The sequence below is a fragment of the Acinonyx jubatus genome, chromosome D4 (genome assembly GCF_027475565.1).
Source record: "Acinonyx jubatus isolate Ajub_Pintada_27869175 chromosome D4, VMU_Ajub_asm_v1.0, whole genome shotgun sequence".
In the NCBI taxonomy this organism is placed as follows: domain Eukaryota; kingdom Metazoa; phylum Chordata; class Mammalia; order Carnivora; family Felidae; genus Acinonyx; species Acinonyx jubatus.
This window is the reverse complement of record NC_069391.1, coordinates 13248461-13272055: the sequence shown is the minus strand read 5'-3', so window position 1 is coordinate 13272055 and position 23595 is coordinate 13248461. Positions and strand designations below refer to the sequence as shown.

The 23595-nt window shown below is 46.8% G+C and overlaps 1 protein-coding gene and 1 long non-coding RNA gene across 14 annotated transcripts in view; one reads left to right on the top strand and one right to left on the bottom strand.

The window, feature by feature from the left end:
* TTLL11 (tubulin tyrosine ligase like 11) overlaps nt 1-23595 on the bottom strand; it is a 242673-nt gene that overhangs the window by 64016 nt on the left and 155062 nt on the right. For 11 of the 13 annotated variants that reach the window (XR_008290962.1, XM_027035017.2, XM_053204673.1 and 8 more), the window contains one exon: nt 2987-3070. The exons of 1 other annotated variant lie outside the window; for it this stretch is intronic. Coding sequence is in view for 11 of the 12 variants with exons in the window: in XM_027035017.2 (XP_026890818.1) it covers nt 2987-3070 (84 nt within the window). In the remaining variant the exon portion in view is untranslated. Of the gene's footprint in view, nt 1-815; nt 2586-2986; nt 3071-23595 lie in introns of those variants that run through there. One more of the 13 variants, XM_053204678.1, reaches the window with a different exon arrangement.
* On the top strand, nt 1500-4815 carry LOC113592864 (uncharacterized). Its single transcript, XR_003412843.2, has 3 exons — nt 1500-1686; nt 3888-3990; nt 4246-4815. It is a non-coding gene; the product is annotated as an uncharacterized LOC113592864 (long non-coding RNA).

Below are 23595 nucleotides of genomic sequence, written 5' to 3'. Positions count from 1 at the left end.
TGCTCGCGACTCAGAGAAGATATTTAACACCCACACAGTGCCTGGGTCAGAAACCAGACAGAAGAGAGTAACTCCCAAACCCCACAAGTAGCCCAGTCTTGTTCCTCTGTCACCTCGGTCCACCCACTTCTCTCCATCTCCACTGCTGCTCCCCAGAATCTAAGCTGCCATCACCTGTCACTTCAATGGTGGGTCACCTGAATTTCAACAGCCCCATCACGAGTCTGCCTGCTTCCAGCTTCCCCTTCCAACACATCTTCCATATCATAGCCAACCGGCAGACCTGACCATGTCACCCTGTGGCCCTGAACCCGTCCCTGGCTCTCCCACTCACTTCCTTCCAGTGCTTGTGGAAACGTCCCCTTCCCCGACAGACCTCCCCTGGCCGCTCTGCTTACAGCTGTGACGCCCACTCCTCGCCAGCCTCTGAGTGCCCGCCTTGCTCCGTTCTTCACCACAGCCGTGCTGCCATTCATCAGAGCATAGATTTTACTCGTTTACTTCGCTGATGTCCGTCTCCTGCCCTCTTACCACCCCCAACCCCAATAAATAATGTGAGTTTCACAAAGGAAGACATTTGTGATGGTTCTGTTCACCACTGGCTCCTCAGTCCCAGCACACAGTAGGCCCTCACTGAATATTGGCCAAGTGCGTGAATGCATGAATGACTGACTCCCCTCTGCCTGCAGGGTCACTGGCCCAGTCAAGTCCTTTCACGTGCCGGCTCTGTCCCCTCCAGCCCCTGTCCTTCCACATCCCCATGTGAACTCCAGCCAGACCACAAAGCTCTCCAAGTCCTTCCGCTGTATACTCACCCTGGGGCTTTTGCACGTGCTGTGGCCTCTGCCTGGAATGTCATTGCCCCCACCTTGCACTGCCCTTCTGCGGGTGTGGGTGACCCCTTCACTGTGCTTCACAACGCTACTTTTCTCTCTTTTCTGAAGACTTTTCCACACTGTACTATGACTGCCCATGTGCTTGTCTCTAGCTGTTTCTAAACTGCCGGTTCCACGGGGGCTGGATCATCTTGTTTGCTCTCAGATTCTCGGGGCGCTGAGCATGCTGTCCAGGCACAGAAAATGTCAAGGGAGAAAGGGAGCCAAGCTCTTGAGTCTCAGCTGCCTCCCCTGTGGAGTGATGGCAAAGCTGATCCTGCAGGGCACCAAGGGGTGGACACGGCATGCGGTCTGTGTGACATCTGCCACCGTGCCCGGCATTGGGCAGGCATTTCACACCCGACGCTGACGTAACGGAGGGTTCGCATGCACTGGCGGAGGACCTCCTGTTTTCACGGTTCTAGAAGCCACCAGCTGATGTCCTGCCATCGTTTGTCACCTCTGGGGGCCACACCGATTAAGTGTCAGCCCCAGAGAGAATTCCTGTCCTTCCCTGTCCCAGCCATCCCATGTTGGCAGCTTGCCCGCTGAGCAGAGAAAACCTCCGAGTCCGCTCTCTTCTCAGAACCAACTGTGTTTATTACCAGCATGTCATGGAATTGAGAACGTCTAGGGATTCCAGGGACCAGCGGTGCTGATCTCTCATTTTACACCTAGGACACAGGTTTAGAGAGGTCTTCTGACTTGCTCACGGCTACGCAGCTAGTTCGGGACCTCATTTTCTCTTTCCTTTTGGCAGAAGTTTAATTCTGTCTGGTTGAAACTGTGGGGACCCTGAGGAATTTGGCAGGTTAGTCTAAAACTCTCACTTGGGCTGACCCAGTGAGACCAGTATTCTCACTGTGCCATGAGCGAAGAGAGGGGACACGTTTAACTTCTGTGACCTGCCAACTAACAGCATCGAGTCAGTTTTAGGTGTTGGGAAACTCTTGTCCCAGGGACCTTGTCTGCTCTCCAAACAGAAGAAATAGAAGGGACTATTGACCCTCTCACTCTATCCCCCTAGACAACTGGCCACCAGTGAAGGGATGGTGATGTCCCGCCCTGACCACCACCACTCTCCTTGGACAGCTCCTCCACGGAGAACACCTCTGCCTGCCCAAAAGTGTGCTTCCCTTTCTAGGGGCACAGGACCTTTGCTCAGACTGCTTTTGGGGGGGAAGAAGCGGGGGAGCAGGGTGGGGGGTCTGGCACTCAGGCATTGGCAGAAGGATCAGGGAGGCAAGGGAGGGGTGGCCTGGTTGGAAGTGAACCCAGAACTCCCTCTCACTTAGAGGGAGTCATCAGCCGCCTCCAACAGACTAATTCACAACCCCTGGTCCCAGAGGAAATCATTATGCCTAATTATTATTATTAGGCATAATGACTAATTAGTAAAAATAGCTACCATTTACCGAGTGCCAACTTATGCCTGGTACTTAATACATATTATTTCTCTTTTCCTATTTTACACTTCTTTATTTTCTATTTTCCTAATTATCAAGTCAATATAGGTTCACGGAAAAAAATATTTAAAGATACCAAAAAAGCAGAAAAAGGGGGTAAAATTCACCCTTTGTTTCACCATCCACCTTCAGCCACTGCTAACGTACTGGAGTTGTCTTTCCAGGATTTCATCTGTCTTTCCGTTTCTCTTTCTTGTTGTGTGCGCGCACACAGTATGTGAGATTTTCCACAGCTGTGATCACATTTCCCCCCCCCCCCCCAATCACTTCTAACTCCCACAGTGATCCTGTGAGTTGGGCACCGTTATCTCCATTTCACAGATCAGGAACCTGAGGCTCAGAGAAGGTAAGTAATTTGTCCACAGTCGCACAGCAGACAAAGGGTTGGATGGGAATGCCTATCAAGCCTTTCTGCTGCTGAAACCTGTCTCCCCACCCCCCACCAACTCTGCCGTGTTGCTTCCCACACACTAAGGGAGAATCGGGGTCAGTTCTAATTACATCTCTGCTTCTGCGACCCCGTTCGTCTGCCCGTGCCCGCCGGACCACACTCTAGGAGTTTTCGAGGCACAGAAACCGAGAGGCGTAGCCACAGGTGTAGGAGATATAGACGAGTTTAGCTACGTCGACTCCACTGGCCAGTACCTGACTACGGGAAGCTGTGATGAAGGCATTCTGTCAGAAACCGGAGGGAATCTGTGTTTTCTGTCCGTATAGATATCTGGAAAGCTGAAATCAGAAAGCATAATGAACTACTGTTTGCAAGCTGGTGGGCACAAGACAAACGCACGTAACTTCTACAGGGCAGCTGAGAGATGCTCAGGATGCCTCCGGGGGGGCCTGCAAAGGGCCTGGACACCACACTCCCCGGAGGGGAGGGGGCCGTGAGAACCCGGGTTCCACATTTCCTCAAATGGTTGGAACAAAGCCCGAGGGCACAGGCGTCTCTAAGTTGGCACCGAGCGTGATAAGCGGGCAAGATAAACGTGTGGCCCCTTGAGCACGGGGCAGAGGGGATGTGAGACGAGTAAGACAGTGCCCCTGCCTGCACGGGCTGCCAACTGGCGCAGGGAGACACCTAGAGAAAGAGAGTTCCATTACGATGCAGTAAGGCCGAGACATAGCTACAGAAAACCTTTTTGTTCAAAAAGCCGCCAGGAAGGGGATTCGTGACTGAGAAGACGCTGTGTGACGAAGGGCAGGAACGACCTGATTAAAGCCCGTTCCCAAAATGTTACGTTCAGACCGACATGCAACAATAAAGGCAGAGAACGAAAGACTATATCTTATCTTTATCTTATCTGTCTCAAATTTAGGAACGGTAAGTTGCCACACTTGGTCCCTTGATATTTTCCAGGATCTTCCTCCCTCGCAGTGTGAACAAGATGTCTAGAGTATGTTTTGCTTTGCTGCAGACAACGTTCACCTTGAGCCTTATTTCTGCACGCATGGGCGCACGTGTGTGTGTGTGCACACGTGTGTGTGTGTGTGTGTGTGTGTGTGTTCCCCCATCTGAAGGTTCAGTCATCTCTAACCTAATAACCAGGAGCTGTTGACTCTACCTTCTGGATCCTACCAGAGCCACAGGATGCTGTGAATGTGCACGGCTTGGAACGTTCCCACCTTCCGTTAGGGGCTCAGATCCAGAGGTATTTCCTAACATCCACCCCTGCTAGTGCTGGGGGCCTCAGCCCTGCTTCCTGACTCCTGGAGGAGCCGCCACCCCATCGGCCCACCTCCCCCTGGGACCAGCTCTCCTCTTGACAAATGGGGGAGGTCAGTTCTGAAGCCCCAGGCGCTGCCCCCTCAGCTCCCTAGCTCACTCACCCTCCTCTGTTCTGCCTTTCCTTCTCCCCCTTCCTTGCTCACTGCCCAGACCCTCTTGTTCTAATTATTCCCGACAGGAGTGACTCACGCTTCCCAGATGTAGGAACAGAAATGTTGTGGCTGCACTGAAAGGTATGTGGAAGGAAATCAGCAGACGCCTGAACTTCAGCCAGGGGGACGAGAAAGGATGACCGCACAGGCCCCAGTGCGGCAGGAGGGGGGAGCCCCTCCTCTGACCTTCTGGAAGAGGCCGAGGCATCCAGCTTGGGTTCAAATCCCAACTCTGCCTCCTGGACGCTGGGGGACATTGGGCAAGTCACTTGGCTTGTCTGATCCTTTGTTTTCTCATCCTTTAAATGAGGATAATATCTCTCTTGCAAGTTGTTGTAAAGATTGTGATATTTTATATAAACATAAGTATACATATATATATGAGATTATATATACATATTTTTTATAAGTCATTTCAAAGCGTTCACTTTACACACATGCACGCACACACACACCCCCTAGGTTTAAACAGTGGCTTACACAGGGCAGTCCCCCACCTCTCTGGGCTGGCCGTGTCTACACTTCATAAATCTGTCACATAGAACAAATGCACTGGTGTAATAGAGAGTATCAGATAAACGTAAAGTATTTAAAGAAAATACTGAGGTGTATTTTTTCTTCTGTGCTTTGAGCGGAGTAATATTTATCCTGTCATTTTACAGCTAGGGGCTTGCTGGTTTTCCCAGCACAGCTCAGGGATACCAAATATAACGTGGGTTAAATATACAGGCCGACTTGGCTTCACACACTGTGTATGAAAATGAAACATAAACGGCTCGGATTCCCACATTCCTGACAGAGCCATCTTTGGAAACAGCATTTTCTCTTTGAAGAAAGTACTAGCAACTAAAAATGTTCCCATGTTTAATAATGATCGTCAAAGGGACATGGACAACGTCTTGTCTTTTATACATTATTACGCATTTAGTATACGGTTCATCTGGAGTGACACCAGCCAGCCCTCGCTGCTGGAGACCCGCAGAGCTCTAACCCTCTGCCAACCGGCTCAGTACTGTCCACACCTGGGGCCAGTCCCAGCCCAGCAGGTGGAAGCTCAATGGTCTTCACCCCGGCATCGTTCTTTCTGCTCTAAGCCTGGAATCCTCATGCCCAAGAGGAAACTCAGATTCTAGCAGCTACCAACCCCTTATGGAGATGGTCAATTCCATCCAATGGGGTTCCTGCCTCAGTGCCCGTTTGGTATTCTAGGAGTTTCCCACCAGGACAACACCCTGACCATTACCCCTGCCCGTGCCAAGTCCTCGCCTGCTGCCTCTTCTTCCGGGACAGCAGGTGCCATTCTTCCGTACACTTTATGCTGTCTGGGTCCAGCTGTGAATGACCTGAGCTCATGAAACCATGAGGCCACCAGCAACTAGTTGACGTGTTGACTGGCACCTGGCCTCCCATGCTCCCCCTGCCATCGTGGCAGCTATGGACCCAGGCGAGTCCAAGCTGTGGTTGGTCACGCTCTTTCACTCCAAAGAGCTCTGCGACTGTTCTGTGTCATGTTGCCCAAGCCCTCAAACCTCAGAATGTGCTGGCCTGTGCTGTCCATTCCTACCCAGCGGTCCCCTCTAACATTGCTGGTTTTAATGCTGTAATATCACATTTCCTGATACACGCAAATGTATATACACACACAAATATAAAAACATAGGTGAGATCACACAACTCTCAAACATCATCTCACTATCAGAAATGATCACTGTTAATATTCTGGTAAATTCCCTTCTACTCCTATGAACATAATTTTGTCACATAGTTGAAATCATACTATACACAAAATTTTGTGGCCTAATTTTTATTTGACGTTGTGTTATAAGCACATACCTGTCATGTCACCAAAATTATTTATGGAAATCTTTTTTTTTTAATGTTTATCTTGAGAGAGACAAAGAGACAGAGCATGAGCAAGGGAGGGGCAGAGAGAGAGAGGGAGTCACAGAATCTGAAGCAGGCTCCAGGCTCCGAGCTGTTAACACAGAGCCTGACGCGGAGCTCGAACTCATGAATCGTGAGATCAGGACCTGAGCTGAAGTTGGATGCTCAACCAGCTGAGCCACCCAGGCACCCCTTATAGAAATCTTTCATGACCGAGTGACTTCCCTCAAGCTAATGGCTATTTCAATTGTTTCTGATTTTTCACTACTTGGATATACATATTTAGACAATACATCTCTCTCATAATTTTGGATTATATCTTTGGTATAAATTCCCAGAAGTGAAATTTCTCAGTCAACAGGTATTAACATTTTTAAGGCCCTTGTTCTATAATCTTGCTTTAGTCCATGACCTTCTACATTGCTAGAGAATGAAATCATAGTCACCAGTTCAAAGCTTTTCTATCTATAATCTTTTGGTTGCCATGAACTTAACTACTGAAATCACAATAAAATAGGGTGACACATTTTTCTATTAATTTCAGCACAAATATGGGTTTAAAAATATTTCACATAGGAGTGTGTGGAACTAGAAGTAATGAGATTAAACAATATTTTCAAGTGACCCACAGTTTCTTTCCTACTAATAAGAAATAGTCATTGAGATTTGTATCTCTAATTATTTTTTAGATTCTTCTTCTCACAGCTATGAATCTGAATCTGAGTCAGCACCCTAAACAGCCAGAATTGGAAACAGCGAACTCTATTTTTGAGTTTCTTATGTAGAATGTGAACTTGGGATGAGCTGCTCAGAATTCATTTATGTAATAATTTTTTTTTTTGAAATATCTGTCTTCTCTGTGAACCCTCCCATGATTTCTCCAGGAAAAATTAACTACCCTTCCTCCCATAGCTCATCATTAGTGCCTCATTTAACACTTGCTATGGTCTTCATCATATTTGAGTTATTTGTTCAACTTGCCCATCGGCTGGGAGCTCCTAGAAGGAACAACCTAGTGTGATTCCCAAGACGTAGCAGAAAGACCAACATACAATAGGCATGCATAAACAGGATGAGGATCCATTTTCAATTTGCCAGGGAGCATGTGGATTCTGCCTTGCTTGGAATCTGGTGCATAGGATGGATCCGAAAGAAGAAACGGAAGCAGGTCCATTGCCAGCTCGGAGGCTGTCCACAGAGCAATAGTCAGAAAACAAGAAAAAATACCAGAAAAAAAATGTCTGTGGTTCCAAAACGAGAGAAGACCCCATTCATTATTTCACAGATATTTATGGATTACTTCCCAGGTAGTAGGATGGTGTTAGATGATGGAATCCAGAGAGGGAGAGGAAGCTCCTTCTGCCTTCCCAGAGCTCAAGGGGAAATAACAATGGAGGTTGGTTGCCGTGGTCCTACTAAAAGGTTATCCACGGATGGGGGAGAGGACATGTGCAAAACCGGGATAGACTAAGAGATAGTCTGGTCCTACATTCATCAAAGACCACCACCTTCAGTCAGTTATCTGCAGATCATTCAAGATTCTTCCAAACAATCACCACGCTGTGTCTAGAACATCCGCTCACTATTTCCATGTGGTAGCAAACTTTAAGGATGGGCAAGCCCTTTGAAATCTGCTAAATCTTACTACAAATTTCTCTAGGAAGTCTTACATAGAAGCTGGTTGGCCATGAAAAATCTATTACTTCTAACCAAATGGATATTTTAAAATATGTTATATATAATTGGGAGAAAAATGTCTAAGGCCTAAGGGTAAAGATTCATTAAGAAAAAGCACAGAGGGGTGGGAAGCTTGGGAGTAAGACAGCCAGGAATAAAATTCCTGGGCTGCTGGTTCTTGGTCCTTCCACCTTAACAAAATGCTTAACCTTTCTGGGGATCAGCATTTTCATCTGTAAAATAGGGATGATGATACCTATGTCCTACAGAAGGAAGAAAGAAAAGTGGGAGTACGAAGAAGAGGGCTGTCCATGCAGGTGAGGCACAGACATCTAGCACCCAAACATAAGGCAGGTGCATTGCTTAAGAGAAAAGAGAATTCTGGTGAGACCAGCTGTCAGGTGACTTGGATGTCAGTCCCAGATTCTCCCACAGTAGCCACAAGACCCAGAGAATTCCATTCCCTCTAACAACCTCCATTTTCCCAACTGTAACATGAAAAGGTTGGAGGAGGTGACCTTATGGCTCCTTCAGGTTCTGACAGTTAAGCGGATCCTTTGTTTCTCTCTTCTAGAGTGTGTGAGGTGTTGGGGCGCCTGGGTGGCTCAGTCGTTTGAGGGCCTGACTCCTGATTTCAGGCTCAGGTTGTGATCCCAGGGTCTTGGGATCGAGCCCCACATGGGGCTCTGAGCTGAGCATGGAGCCTGCTTGGGATTCTTTCTCTCTCTCTCTCTCTCTCTCTCTCTCTCTCTCTCTCTCTCTCTCCCTCTCTCTCTCTCTCTCTCTCTCTCTCGCTTTCTTCCCCCCCCAACTCGCGCATGCACATGAACTCTCTCTCTCTCAAAAATAGAAAGAAAGAAAGAAAGAAAGAAAGAAAGAAAGAAAGAAAGAAAGAAAGAGAAGGAGGAAGGAAGGGAGGGAGGAAGAAAGAGAGTGTGGGGCAGGGGACAATCCCCAGCTAAGAGCATTGCCAACCCAGCCATCAGGACTGACCCGCCTGCAGACTGCCTTGTCTCCAGGTGGGAGACTGCCCGCCCAGCTCACCACACAGAGTAATTAATTACTACTTGTGAAAGATCCCACCACGTGCTGGTGTTTCATGAGCAATGAAGAGAGACCCATCTCCCATTTTGACAGTGCTGCACTGAACATTCATAAAATATTGAAGTAACTAATGAAGTCGTTTTTCATTTCAATGGTGGTTGTCTCTACTTATCTCTACATTTGTGTGTCCGTCCAGTCACAGATTTCTTGAACTAGTCAGAGCGCCTATTATGGGGAACGGACATGCAGACGTGTTGCTTGTCCTCGGCTGGGGCTCCAGGCCCGTCCCCTTGGTACGTAGGTGGCCGTGTTCTCCCTGGGTCTCCACACTGTCCCCTCTCTGTGTGGCCCTGTGTCCAAATTTCCTCTCCTTGTGAGGACACCGGTCCTATAGGATTAGGGCCCACCCTAATGACCTCATTTTAACTTGATTATCTCTATAAAGACCCCATCTCCAAATAAGGTCATATTTTGAGTCACCAGGGGTTAAGATTTCAATCCATACATTTTGAGAGTGATGTTATTAAGCCAAATAAGGGAGTCAACTTATTCATTCATTTGTTTGTGCATTCATTCTTCCAACCCTAATTGAGTCCCTACTATGTGCCAGACATTGCACTGGGTACTGACGATCCAAAGGCAGTCTTAGCACAGAGGAGTTCAATTTGGCAGAAGCATCACCCACACAGACAGGTCACTGAGTGTGGCATACATGTGAAGCATGAGGTAGGCACAGGGACAGAGCAGCTCTCTGCTCCCGGAGGGTTCAGGGCCACTTCCAAGGCTTCCATGAGGTAGCCAAGAGATGAAAGGCTTGGGTAGAGCCTTCAGGTGGCAGGGAGAGAGGGAGGGAGGGAGGGAGAGAGAGAGAGAGAGAGAGAGAGAGAGAGAGAGAATTATTCCTGGATCTCATGCAGAGGACACAGCATGCGTGAACAAACAAGAGCTTGGCACGAAGGGCATAATTCTGGAACTCAAGAAATGGGGACGGAGCCTAGGGCATGTGTTTGCAGCAAGAGAGGAGAGATTTAGGGTAAAGACTGATGTGGTAATTCTCATGCAAAAACCATGTAGTCGAGAAATCTCTCCCCTGTCCAAACCCAGACACCCAAGCACTTCCTCTCTCTGTTTAAAACACTACTAAGAACTAGGAGGCGAGAGAGAAGCCCTCCCTCTCAGAGAAGCTCAAATGCAGATCCCAAAGTTCATGCCCTGAAGTTTATGTCTGTGAGTGAGGCCAGCCTCTTGCGGCATCGCTCTTACCCCTATATACTCTTACTCTACACACAATGCTGACGACTTGGTGAGCTCATCTTCAGACCATCACATAGCACAGTACAGCCAGCAAATAGAAGGGACGCCACAGGATGCCACAGTCATGCAATGTGCAGTGTAGGAAGTGACAGCCTGAAGGCAGAGGAGGAGGTAGAAAAACCCTTCAGAGCTCTTCTGGGGCACCGATACATCGCAGAACAATTTAAAACCAGTTTGCAGAATCATCATTCAATTAAAAAGCCAAATTCACTGAAATGTATTTGAGAAGCCAAGATACCCAGCAAGACTGAAAGGGTTGGGTGTTTAAAGGGTTAAACACAGACCATTTAGAAAACCAAGGACTCCAACTCCCCAGGGGTGCCCAATAGCCCCAGACCCATAGGACCTGTTTGAGGCAAATGAGTGCTCATGGGCTGGGCTCCGTGTTTTCTGTTGGAAGGGGCTTCAGGAATCACTTGGGCCAAAGTCTCCCTTTAGGCCCAAGAAAACGAGGCTCAGTGTGGGGCAAGGACTTGCCTGGAACCGCCCAGCAAGAGCAGAGAGCTTGAGCTGCAACTGGCTTCTCTTGACCCTGCCTCCTAGGGCTTTAGGGAAACACCAGGTGAGGGCATTTGGGGCAGCTCCGCAAAGCAGGACCCAGGAGGACTCTGAATCCCGGAGATGTTCTGGGCTAGTGGAGAGAGGGGGCTGGGGCATGTCGGGTCCTGGGGTCGGGAGGACTGCTACGGCCACTGTGACAATCCTTCCTGCAGCTCAACAGTCCCATTACCTCTCTGGACCCTCCAAGCAAGGCGGTAAGGTAAGCAGGGCAGAAATTATTATCTCAAAGTGCAGATAAGGCAACTGAGGCCCATAAGGGGAGAGCTACTTTGTCCACATGATAGAGTGTGCAGGGTTGGAACAACAAATGTCATTATAATATTATATATAATAATATTATATACAATTATAAATTATTATATGTAACGAATTATATAATATATAAATAGTTATATATTTAATGTATAATATTAATTATATATTATATATCATATTAATATGATATATTAATATATTATATATTATATAATATATAATATGTAACGAATTATATAATATATAAATAATTATCTATTTAATGCATATTAATTATATATTATATATTTTATATATATTATATCAATATGATATATTAATATATTATATATTATATATTATATATAATATGTAATGAATTATATAATATATAATTATATATTTAATGTATAATGTTAATTATATATTAATTATATATATAATTATATATTATAAATATAATATATATATTATATATGTGTGTGTATATAATATATATATTATTTAGTCATTACTTGGGCCAAAGCATGTCACCGAGCGGCAGTGAGCATCCAATGGCTCTATTTCAGATGCTAACCCCCATCATAGTTGCCTCTCTTTCTGCCAGTGCAGTAAACGTCCCCGCTTTTTGTGCAGCCCTTTAGAAACTTTCCAGTTCCTTCACAGTTTCCTTGTCAGCTGAGCGTAACAGTTTGGAAAACAGTGGTGCCTCATTACAGCTTCAAACCAAACACCAATTCCAGCTCTGTAGAGCAGCGGTTTTCTTTAGAACACATTTATCACTAAAACAAAGGGCTGTGGGCTTGGGAGCAAGCGATGTTTTGAGCTGTCAAGACAGCTGGAGATGTTTGGGAAAACAATTTTTTTTTTTTTGAGATAATGCTTGCTTTGTAGGTAGGTACAATTTCAATTTTTTTCCCCTGTAAATTTACATTTTTTAGATTGCACGGGAAAGAACCGGGATATCTTTGATCGTCTCAAATATAATTACTGTTTTGACTACTAAGTCAACTTTGCGATACTTAAAAAAAAAAAAAGGCGAGTCACCAAATATAACCATGCAGTTTGCATTTCCTCATCATTTTAAAAGGCATATGGTGGCTTTTTTGTTAAATGAGAGAGCGAGTAGGAATACTGCAGGTATTTTTTTTTAACGGGTGGGTCAACTGTGGTGCACATGCTAATGGGTGCACAGCTGTATAGGACCATGCACCTATATTTAAATAAAGCCTGAGACCTTGCCAAGTACATCCACCCCTGTTTTGTCCCTGGTCCTCACAGAGGCGCCGTGAGGGAAACAGGGTGAAGATGGCCAGATGAGGCATCTGAGCATTTATTCGACAAATATTTACAACTTTCTACTCTGTGACAGGCCCTACACCCGGGACTCAGGGGAGAGAAACACCTAGTGCCCCCTGCTCCCAGGGAGCTCGCGTGGGGCCATATGTGGGGACTGGGCTCCCGGCTGTGTGGACCTCCTCACCCAGGACATTTGCCACTCTAGGACCTGCTTCCTCTCAAACCTGCAACCCATTCAACTCAAGAGTGGGACTTTCTTTTGGAAGAGCTGCCTTCTGGTCCGGGTGTCCTGAGTACCTTGACGGGGTGACTGGCACCATGTGGTGGCCACTGGGCCGCTGTGGCCAAGCTGAGGAATCATCTGGGACACTTCAAACCCAGGTCTTCAGGGGGTGCGCCCACCTGAAGAGACACTCCATCCTTAGGACCCCCCCCCGCCCCTCCTCCCCACCTAATAGTACCTCCGTGTTTATAATCCTCCCAATACAAAATGTCTCTGCACACCTCTCTGCCTTTGTATAAGCTGTCTCTGCTGCTCAGAATGCCCTTCTCTGCCCATATACCATGCGAGCCTCTCTATGTCATTAAAACCCAACAGATGTCACTTCCTACAGGGCACACTGCTCCTGCTTTGCATCAGCTCTGAACCATGTTCAGGATTCCACTTCAGACATGTCACCCTATATTGTGATTTTCTTCTTTACACGTCTCAATCCCCTATCTTTGAGCATCTTGGAGGGGGGGGCTGTGTTCTCTGACTTTCTGCATCGTCAGCACTTAGTCTAGACTCTGACACACGGCAGATGTTCAACAATGGTTTCCTAAATGAATAAATAATACTAAGCATTCAGTAAGCACCTAGAATGTCAGGGGTTCTAAGCACCGAGATTATCTCTAACCCTCACGATGATCCCCGGAAGCAGGCATTATTTTTCTCACTTCACAGATTAGAAACCCGAAGCTTGGAGAAATTGCGAGAGTCGCCCAAGATCAGAGTCAGAAAAAAAAAGAACCAGATCCGAAGCCAGCTTTGTCTGACTTCAGTGCTCTTTCCACGGCATCACGCTGTCCCCCAGGCGGGGCATGTTCCCCCAGGCGGTCTCTCCTGCACAGTTTGATAAGGGACGCAGGGAGCCCCCCCCCCCCGGCTGTCCCCCCTCCTCCACTCACCGGTTCCAACCCCAGCAAACAGGCCAAGCCAAGGAGGGTTCTGTTCAGAGGCCTCCTGGCAATTCATCTGTCAATGCCCCTCCTTTCTGTTTATCCTAAGAGCACTTTCCGCAGCATGGATCCGAACAACAAGACTGGAAGCACCTCGCTCTTAGTGATCTCGACTCAGAGTTTCATTTTTCTACATCACTCTGACTGCTTCTGAAAATGGTCAAAGACCAGATCTTACCGAGACTAATTATTTCTTTAAGATGTACAGATCCATCCGTTGGCGAAAAGAAGGCCAGGAGGCAGAGTTAAATTACATAGTACATCACTGTCCCCGGCATATTCATCTCTGCCACTCTGTCAGTGTAAAAATTTACAGCAGATATTATCTCTTTGAAGGGGTTCAAGTCCTAGGAAATACAAGCTAAATTTTAAATAGAATTTTAATTTTAATGAAAGCTTCAGGGAATGCTGTTTGTGTTGCGTATCTTTCATACCTGGTGATTAAGTTAATTTATGCTTAATGGAAAAGGATATTTCTAATCCCCAGACAGGCTCAACATCTGTCCAGGACTGTGTTTTTGGAAGCTGTAAGCTGCTTGTGATGGATGTCATATAGCCAGGACGCTACTGAACTGACACCTGAAGGCTATGTATAAGGAGGACCAGGGACATTATGTCTCTGCCCAGTGCTTGTGTTGAAATCAAATCAAAGTCCCAAGGATCTCATTCCGCCAGCCTTTGGAAACCTTGCCTCCTGCTCTTTCATCTTGTTCCCCGGACAGGCCTGGGGAAAGGAGCTGGGTGGGGGGGCTCTGGATCTAGCATCCGTGCTTGGTGAAAACGAGCAATTCTCGACCCTCGACGCCATCTACCCACCGGTGCTCGGCTGGACGCTCTGTACACACTACCTCCTTCGACTCTCACAACAATCCTGAAGGTAGCGACTATTATCCCCACTTCATGTTTGGGGAAGCTGAGGCTCAAAAAGGTGAAACAGCTTATGGCGAGGCGGCTTATGTAGCATCTGATCGGGAGAGAGGCTGCTTTGCTTCTTTGTCCTATAGTAGAGGGCAGGAGTTGATAAACTATGGTCCTTGGGTCCAAACCAGCTTGCCATCTGTTTTTGTAAACAAAGCTTTGTTGGGACACAGTCGCATCCATTGGATTTCATGTAGCAAATACTGTGAAGATACAGTCCATGGCTTCAAGGAACGTAGGCTCAGGCAGGACTTCCAAATAAACTGGTAAGTCTTTCACTGCCTCAGTAGCCCCCAACCTGCCCAGTAACATACCCGGAGGCCCGCTCTGCTGTTGCCTTTCCTAGCAGATGGCTCAGGCATTCCTGACTGTTCCCTGGGAGGGTCTCCTGAGCGTCCATGAACAGGGCCAGGGTCCTCGAGAAGACATCTTCCTCTCCTCACAGACTCCCAAGGGTCCACTCCCACTGGAACGTCCTTCCTTCCAAGCTGGGCTGCCATCTGAGGACCATCCACGGGAAGAGGGCTCATTCTTCATACTCCCTAAGCTTCCAGCCCTTGAATGGAGCTAGGTTCCATGGAGACGTGGCAGGGGGGGTGGGTAGACTGGGGGTCAGAGGAGAGCCTGTCTCACCTGTGGCTTCTCGTGCCCTGCTTGTGGCAAGTGTCACACAGGCCCTCTCACCCAGATTCGTCAGCTTCTGCCTCTCAGCGCCTCTTTGACTGGAGCTTATAACTAGAGCCAAAGGTCAAGGACAGGAATATGCACCACTTCATCTCCGTTTCCTCCCCACCATGTTGCTCTTCACGTGACCACAATGTCACTCCCAGCGACAGCAAAGCCAGATGCTGGTGGTGGCGGTGGGAGGGGCCCTGGTCAACGATTCTCCACCAGCGATTCCTAGACATGAGATTAAGTGAGTGTGCAGCCATCTGATGGGTGAAACGAGAAAAGTAAGCAAAGTTGCACGTGTGAACGTGTGAGCGTGGGTGTCCATTGTTTTATGAAATCAATCTCAGTATGAAGTCAAATATTAGGCAGCTATTAGACTATTTTGACATATGAAAACGTCAATTTCACATGGTTCCAGCAAATCGTTAGTACCTGATTTTTTTATAACGTCCTCACATGAAAAAATAAAATGTTGGCTACTTTCTTTGTTATGTCCACCTTTTTTTTTCTTTTTACATTTTATTGGTTTATAAAGTCTGAAAGGCCAGAAATTACTTATCTTGTACCAGCAGCAGCTGGCTCCAAAACACCCTCATGAAATTTGGCATTGGCTATCAAACTTTAAAAATCGCCTATCCTTTGTCCCAGTGACTTTATTTCTAGAAATCTACCCCGCAGAAATATTGGTACATGGAGACAGACAGACACACACACACACACACACACACACACACACACACACATGCCGGGCAGCACTGCTGAAATGTGGGAACATGAAAATAACTTATGTCTCCATCATCGGGGGATTGGTTATAAAAAGTATGGTACGGCCCCAAACTGGAATAACACTCAGGCCATAGAAATAATGTCTAGATCTGGACCTACAGATACAGAAAGCTGTCCTCACGATGCTGATAAGTAAACACAGCAAGTCACAGAGTAACACGTGTGTAGGACATCGTATGATTCCATTTTTATAAAAATTACAATAACAAAATGAATTCACCTCTCCTTGGAGGTTCGTATATCACATAAAAGTGTTTGAAAGGATAAAAGCAAATTGTTCAGAGCAGTTATCACTGGAAAGTAGGGTTGGGATTGAGGGAAAGAGTGGGAAGGTTTGACTTTGCAATGTATATACTTTATGTATCGTTTGAATTATTATTTTTTACTTAAAAAAATTTAATGTTTATTCATTTTTGAGAGACAGAGAGAGAAAGCGCGTGAGCAGGGGAGGGGCAGAGAGAGAGGGAGACACAGAATCCGAAGCAGGCATCAGGCTCTGAGCTGTCGCACAGAGCCCGATGCGGGGCTCGAACTCACGGACTGTGAGATCATGACCTGAGCTGAAGTCGGGTGCTTAACATAAGACTGAGCCACACAGGCAGCCCTATTGTTTGAATTATTTAAAAGTAGGATGTATTAGTACTTTTGTAATTTTTTTAAACAAAGAAATAAAAAACAAGACGTGGCTATACAGTGGTTTTTCCAAACTGTATGAAAGTGAATACAGAAAAAGGGGAGAATTCATTTTGATTCTGGGGTTCAGAGAAGGATCTCAGAGGAAACACTTTCTGAGCTGGGCCTCAGGAGTGGCCAGCAGTAAGAATGGAAGGAACAGCAGCCTGGCTGAAGGAATCAGGAGCTCATGGGGGCCCTGAGCATGGCCGGTCACGTTAGGCTTAGATTTGTAGCTGACGACAGTCAGACGGTTGGAAACACTGTTAGGGAATTTGATCTCCAGTTAAGATTCTTATTACTTTATTTGGACAAACCGAACTTCTCACACGTAAGTGTCTCTGCCTTGGAACCGAGGCAGACCGATTTCGGGTTGGGACCCTGCGACAGACATGACTGATGGCCCATCTGAGGTCCGTTTCCTCCCTTCCCTTTTCCTTCCAGAACTCTCTGTTTAGGCACCCGTGCCCTTCCTCAAGGCTAGGCGCTGCAGGGAGGCCGGCCCCAGCCCAAGGCCCAGCCGCAGGGGCGAGTTCTGCTTGGTCTAGAACAATCGCAGAGGGCCCGTTGTCCTCGATGATCCTGGTTTGGGATCGGGACTGTGACCCACTTCTGGCTAACGTGATGTGCCGGGAAATCTGAGGGCTTCTCCGAGAGAGGTTTCTTCACTCTTCAAAGATACACGAGGAAGGGTGGACCCCTTTCCTGCCTCGAGATGCTGCTAATTTTGGAAACAACACCTAAAATGGCTCTGGCCAGCCCTGGGCCAGGAGGGGCATGAGCCCAGAGGACGAAGCACCATGCCGAGGGTGGGAGAGCGAAAGAAAGCAATGGACTGGGGCACTCAGCGATGCGTTGAGCCACCGCACTGACCAACTTCAGAGCCCTTTAGTTTTCAAAACCTTTTCATGAAGTGGGGTTTTTTAGGTACCTGTAGCCAAAAGCATTTCAACAAATTCAGAAACAGTCTCTCCAGTGACAGGATTCAATCATATATTTATTCAAACAAATACTTCCTGTCGTGTGCCAGAAGTCAATTTTCTTTTATACTTACCTTTCAAATCTACTAAATTGATGGTTGCGCAACATTGTGAATATACTTAATGACACTAAACTGTATACTTTCAAATCATTAAAATGGTAAATTTTATGTTAGGTATGTTTTTCCACTTTATTTCCAATAAAAAAAAAAAAAGGAAAGAAAGATAGGTAATCCAGGGCACCTGCTGAAGTGAGCATGAGTCAGGGGCAAGAATGAGTATAATCTGTAAGTCTTACATTTCTCATTGCTCTGTAGGAAATAAACTGCACTTAAAAAAACCCACTAGAATTAAGTTCTGCCCATATAATGGAATAATATAGGGCCATTAAAAAGACAAGCATACAGCGTGCCTGGGTGGTTTAGTCGGTTAAGTGTCCCAAATTCAGGTCAGATCACAATCTCACAGTGAGTTTGAGCCCCCCGTCGGGCTCTGTGCTGACAGCTCAGAGCCCAGAGCCTGCCTTTGATTCTGGGTCTCCCTCTCTCTCTCTCTCTCTGCCCCTCCCCTGCTCACACTCTGTCTGTCTCTCTCTCTCAAAAATAAACATTAAAAAAATTTTTTTTTAAAAAGACAAGCATATACTGCTACTTTGGGCTGTAATAGAGTGACAGCAAGCTCATACTCCTGCCTTAAACAACTAGAAAACTCGGTGCATTTTTTGAGGAGAGTGATTTTAAGTAATGGTCAACAGGCAGTGCAGGCCTATGAACCTTGAACAGAGGGAAACATGAGGTGAGCCCCAGCTAGCCAGGGCATCTTACAGACCACGGGCCAGGGTTGGGAGAACAGCAGATTCCGAGTTACAGAAGCAGAGATCAGCATCCAGGGGGCTGAGGCATCCAGAATGCCCGGGGCAGGTAACTGGAGAGAAGCAAGTCTGTGTGTGGGGTCGGTGGGGGGGCACTACTCACATCCTTGGTGGAGGGCTGAACGCACAGGGCAAGATTCCATGAGGTCTAACAGCGTGGCTACCACGGGGCAGAGCATTGACCAGAGGTCACAGAGCAATGGGATATACCAGAATGTAGACAGGGAAATTCCATGCCACTAGAACATATGCTCTGTGAGGACAGTGTCCTCTATTGTCATGCCAGATGTGTCCCCAGACTCCGCATAATGCAGGCGCGTAGTACACGGTGAATACTTATTTGTTGAATGAATGAATGCAACCTACCCCCGAGCTGGGTCTAGGGCAGATGGCATTAAAAACAACCCAGGGGCTGCCCAAGGAGCTCAGATGGGGGTGGGACCCGGCTCCAGAGGCTCCATGGCCAAGCCACTTGGGAGTGGAGGGTCATCTGTGATAATTTACAAGAGGCATTCATTCATTCACCCATTTAATTTAATTCCTTCTATGACCCATCTTGTTCTCCACAAAGGATACACAAAATAATCGCCAAACCCTGGAAATAACCCATCAGTTGTAGAACACAGAAACAAACTGGTGTATTCCCAAAATATAATAACTCCATACAACAGTGAAAATCAATGAATTCCTGCTTCATATAACAACACAGATGAATGTCACCGGTGTGATGTTGAGTGAGAGAAGTCAGACACAAGAGAATGTGTATTGTCTGGCTGTATTTATACCTAAAGTTCAAGAGCAGGCAAAAAGAACATATGGTGGTAGAGGTCATGATGGTGGCCGTGTGGGGGGTTAGGAGGCAGTGGGCGGTGATGAGAAGGGGTCTGCGGGAGGGGTCAGGTTCTGGTAATGTCCCACGTCTTGTCCTGGATTGGGTTACCCCACTGTGTTCGCTTTATGACAATTCGCTGAGCGTGACACTAACAAACTATGCGCTCTTCTTTATGAATGGTACACGTCAGTTAAACTGGAGTACTTTACAAAAGTTGCAAGTTAGACTGAGTCATGGAGAAAACGGTAGCTGGCTTAATTATAAACTTAAGGGTGTCCATTCTTGTGCTTTTTAATAAAATCAATATTAGACGACTCTAAAGATGGCGGTATAACTTCAGGAGTTTCGACGCCTCAAAATACTTTAACGTGTTGTGGCGTTTTCATTGTTGTGTTAAAATACACATAACACAACATTTGCCGTCTTGGTCGTTTTTAAGTATACAGTTCAGTGGTACTGAATATTCACTTTGTTGCACCACCTTCCCCACCATCCATCCCCATAACCCTTTCCTCTTGTTAAATCTGAAACTCTGTACCCATTAAACACGAGCTCCCCATTCCCCCGTCCCTTGCAGCCGCTGGCAACTACCATTCTTCTTTCTGTCTTCATGATTTTGACTACTCCAAGTTCCGTATGTAAGTGGAATCATACAGTGTTTGTCCTTTTGTGACTGGCTTCTTTCACTTAGTATCACGACCTCAAGTTCCATCCATGTGATAGCATACTGCAGGATTTCCTTCCATTTTAAGGCTGAATAATATTCCACGGCATAAATACACCACATTTTGGTAATCTATTCATCAGGTGATGGGCACTGGGGTTGCTTGATCCCTTTGAAATACTTTGAAATACTGTTTTTTTTTAGAAACACATACATGTTCCTTTCTAAAAAAGTATATGAGGTGGTTTACAGATAGGTAGATTAGACAGATAGATAAATGCTTTAAAATGGATCCACACGTAAACAGGGGTAAGGGAAGGGCATGGGTAGAATAAAAAGATAAGGTTAAGAATGAACTAAACACAGGGATTCCTGGATGGCTCGGTCGGTTAAGTGTCCGACTTCGGCTCAGGCCATGATCTCACGGTTCATGAGTTTGAGTCCCATGACGGGCTCTGTGCTGACAGCTTGGAGCCTGGAGCCTGCTTCGGATTCTGTGTCTTCCTCTCTCTGTGTCCCTCCCCCATTTGTGCTCTGTCTCTCTCTCTCTCCCTCAGGAATGAACATTAAAAAATAATTTTTTTAAATGACCTAAACATAAAGAAACACATGCTTCAAAGGTCTGCGTAATTGCTGGCGGGGGTAAAGTGGTCCCAGATTTGGCTCCAAGCTTCCTGGTAACCAAAGGAAACAGGGAAACAGAAAAGTTCACTTTGATAACAAGATGTTACAATACAGAAGACATACCAGTGGCTCAAGCAGAAGCCCAGCTTTTCCTGGAGCTGGTGCCGGAGAGAAACTTCCCCTGTGGTAGGACAGCTAATGATGTAGCACATGATGTCCTCGACAACATCCTAACAATAATCTAACAGTTATGCCCATGCTAGACATAATAGCTAACACTTTAGTTCTGTTTAACCATGTGCCAGGCGCTGCTTTAAGCTCTTTACATGTACAATGCATATTTGCATAAGAATCAATGCTTCTTATAATGTCTCCCCCCGCAGGGGGAGCACCAAAGAAAAGGCAGGAAAGGCAGCTGGAACAATGTAAGTATACAAGAGCAAAGCTCTCCGAGGGGTTGGCTTGATCCAACCATCTAGACCAGATGGATCCCATATCCTTCCAGTAAACTGGGATGGGTGTCACCAGGCAGCATATCACCGAGCAGTAGATAGCTCATCTTGCAAATTTAGACCCAAACTATTTTCTTTGGTAGTCAATCAAACCGAAGGTAGGGTTGAAATCCTTTTCTTTTACATCAGTACCTAACAAGATTTGAACCTGAGCAGATGGCCACCCCATCTCCACAGGAGTGGGCCAAGGAGGATCTGTGTGTCCAAGGCCAAGATTTCTCTCTGGAAATTGGTGTATGTCAGCACTAACACAAAGACCAGTAGAAGGGCACCGGGGTGGCTCATTTGGTTAAGCGTCTGACTCTTGATCTCCGCTCAGGTCATAATCTCACAGTTTGTGAGTTCGAGCCCCTTTTAGGGCTCTATGCTGACAGCGTGGAGCCTGCTTGGAATTCTCCCCCTCTCTCTCTGCCGCTACCCCACTCTGCTCTCTCTCTCTCTCAGAATAAATAAATAAAGTTAAAAAAAAAAAAAGACCGGTAGCAAAGACTATAGCCTCCAAGTTTATGCCACCAAAGTTGGCCATGGTCATTTCAGTCCCGTGAATGATCAGAATGTGAGCAGCCCCATCACAGGAAAGGAACCGTTCTCAAAGAGGGAGGAGGAAAACACCCACTACAGAGGGCCAAGGGCCCCTTTGCCTGGACCCCTCTGCCGGGGGAAGGTAAGGAGAAAAAGGGCATCCAGTTCATATGTGAACAGCCTGGAAGGCATCTTACACTTTGAATTGCTTTGACTGCTGCCAACACATTTCCTACAATCTTAAAATATTATCTCTTGGTTGTTAACAGAGGAGTTTACCCAAAGGATAAATTGAGAGGCTAATTTGTCTTCCGTTGTTTACTCATCCAAATATCTGCTGACCAGCGGAAGGGCGAGATCCTAGCGGAAGACCCCTGCTGGTCGTTTGCAAAAAAAGAGTTAAATCGAGAGTACATCTCTCCCTCAGGGAGGTGAATCTAATTCACTGGTTCCTTCTTTCATTGACTCAACAAACATTCGTTTCACACTTTTTTTGTGCCAAGATCTATTTATATCACAAGGGAGGTTGGATCACGTGCTAGGCAGAGACACGACCAATGTCCTAAGGGAGCTTAGATGAAAGAGTAATTAATCGTGAAGGGGGGGCGAGCAGAGAAAACTTCAAGGAGGAGGTGACACCAGAGCGGGACCTCAAAGGATCAGTAAGATTTGTTTTACAAAAGAGCTCACCATAGGATTCCTTCATGTAACAGTTACCCGCCCTGGTACCTTTCAATTACCCCGGGACTGATTTACACACCCTTTTAGAATCACAGCTGTTGTGTAAATTAAAGCTCAGCAATCCCTCCCCAGGGCTGAGTCGCCCCCTCAGGAGAAATTCTGGCACCTGCTGATTTATTTCTGTGTACTTTTTCAACACCTTGAGAATTTCAGCTTTAGTAATCACAATTATGAGACGCTCCTATGGGGGGTGGTCAGACAAAGAGGGAACGGGGTTGGAAAGTAGAGAGTGGAAGCGAAGCAGATGGCCGAGGAGGGTAGAGAGTCCTGCAGTGAAGCCCGGGGCCAGGCAGAGGGAAGTAATCCTAAACTTTAGATGTTCACAGCTGCCTCTACAGTTAGAAGGAAGGAGAGTCAAGAGATGTAAGGCGGGGGGGGGCGGGGGCGGTGCAGGTGTGCCCACAAGAGCCGTCTCTGAGCCCACGGAGGAACCTGGCGAGCCCGACACAGTCACACGCTAAGTCCTTTTCATCTGTTTCGAGGATTATGAAGTAACATCTTTAAGGAGCTTAGCACGCTACCTGGCAAACAGCACTCTCCACACCTCAGCTGCTGCCACTGCCGGTGCTGTAGAGACTGATGCAGGGGAAATTGTAGAGACTGAAGCCGTTAGACGGAACCAGCGGTGTGGGAACAACCACGAGTCTACACTGATCCGTTTACTGCTAACTTTTAGGAAGTAGCCTTTAGACTTGCATTTCTCGTGAGATCCCTGAGCACCCCACAAGGGTTGTACCCTACTCTGTCTTCTTCTTATTGATACCGCTTTTAAAAATGTAATATAATGATGTTGCTGTCTCCCAATTTCTGTGCCTTCACGTGCATTTATGCTCAAAATCACCCGGGGCCCTGGAGCCAAGCTGTCACAAGTGGCACTGTGGAATTTTTTAATTCAGCATTTCTCACTGGAGTCCCCTGAAGGGGTTCCTGGGGCCCAGGAACCCTCAAGATTGCACATGCTACAACAAGCCAGTGACCAAGGGAGCAAGCTGACCTGGGGCCAGAGGAGACATAAAGCCCACAGTGACTTTCCAGGTCCCCTGGAGTCAGTAGAAAGACCTCATTTGCTCAGAAGAAGAGGGTCTGATTCTGGAAACCCTCTGACGGCCTCTGACCGCCCCTGCTGTCATCTGTGACAGTGAGGGTGGGGGAAAGGTCCACTCTGGGATTGGCTAGGAGGGGACCAGGCTCTGAAATTAGTGCCCCAGACGGGTCCCTATTACCCTCTAACTGCAGGTGTGTGCCTGTGTGTGTGTGTGTGTGTAACCTCAAAATCCCAACGATCAGATGGACAAGAGATACAGGTAGATAAATTGCAAGTTCCATGAAATCAAATATAAATAGCAAA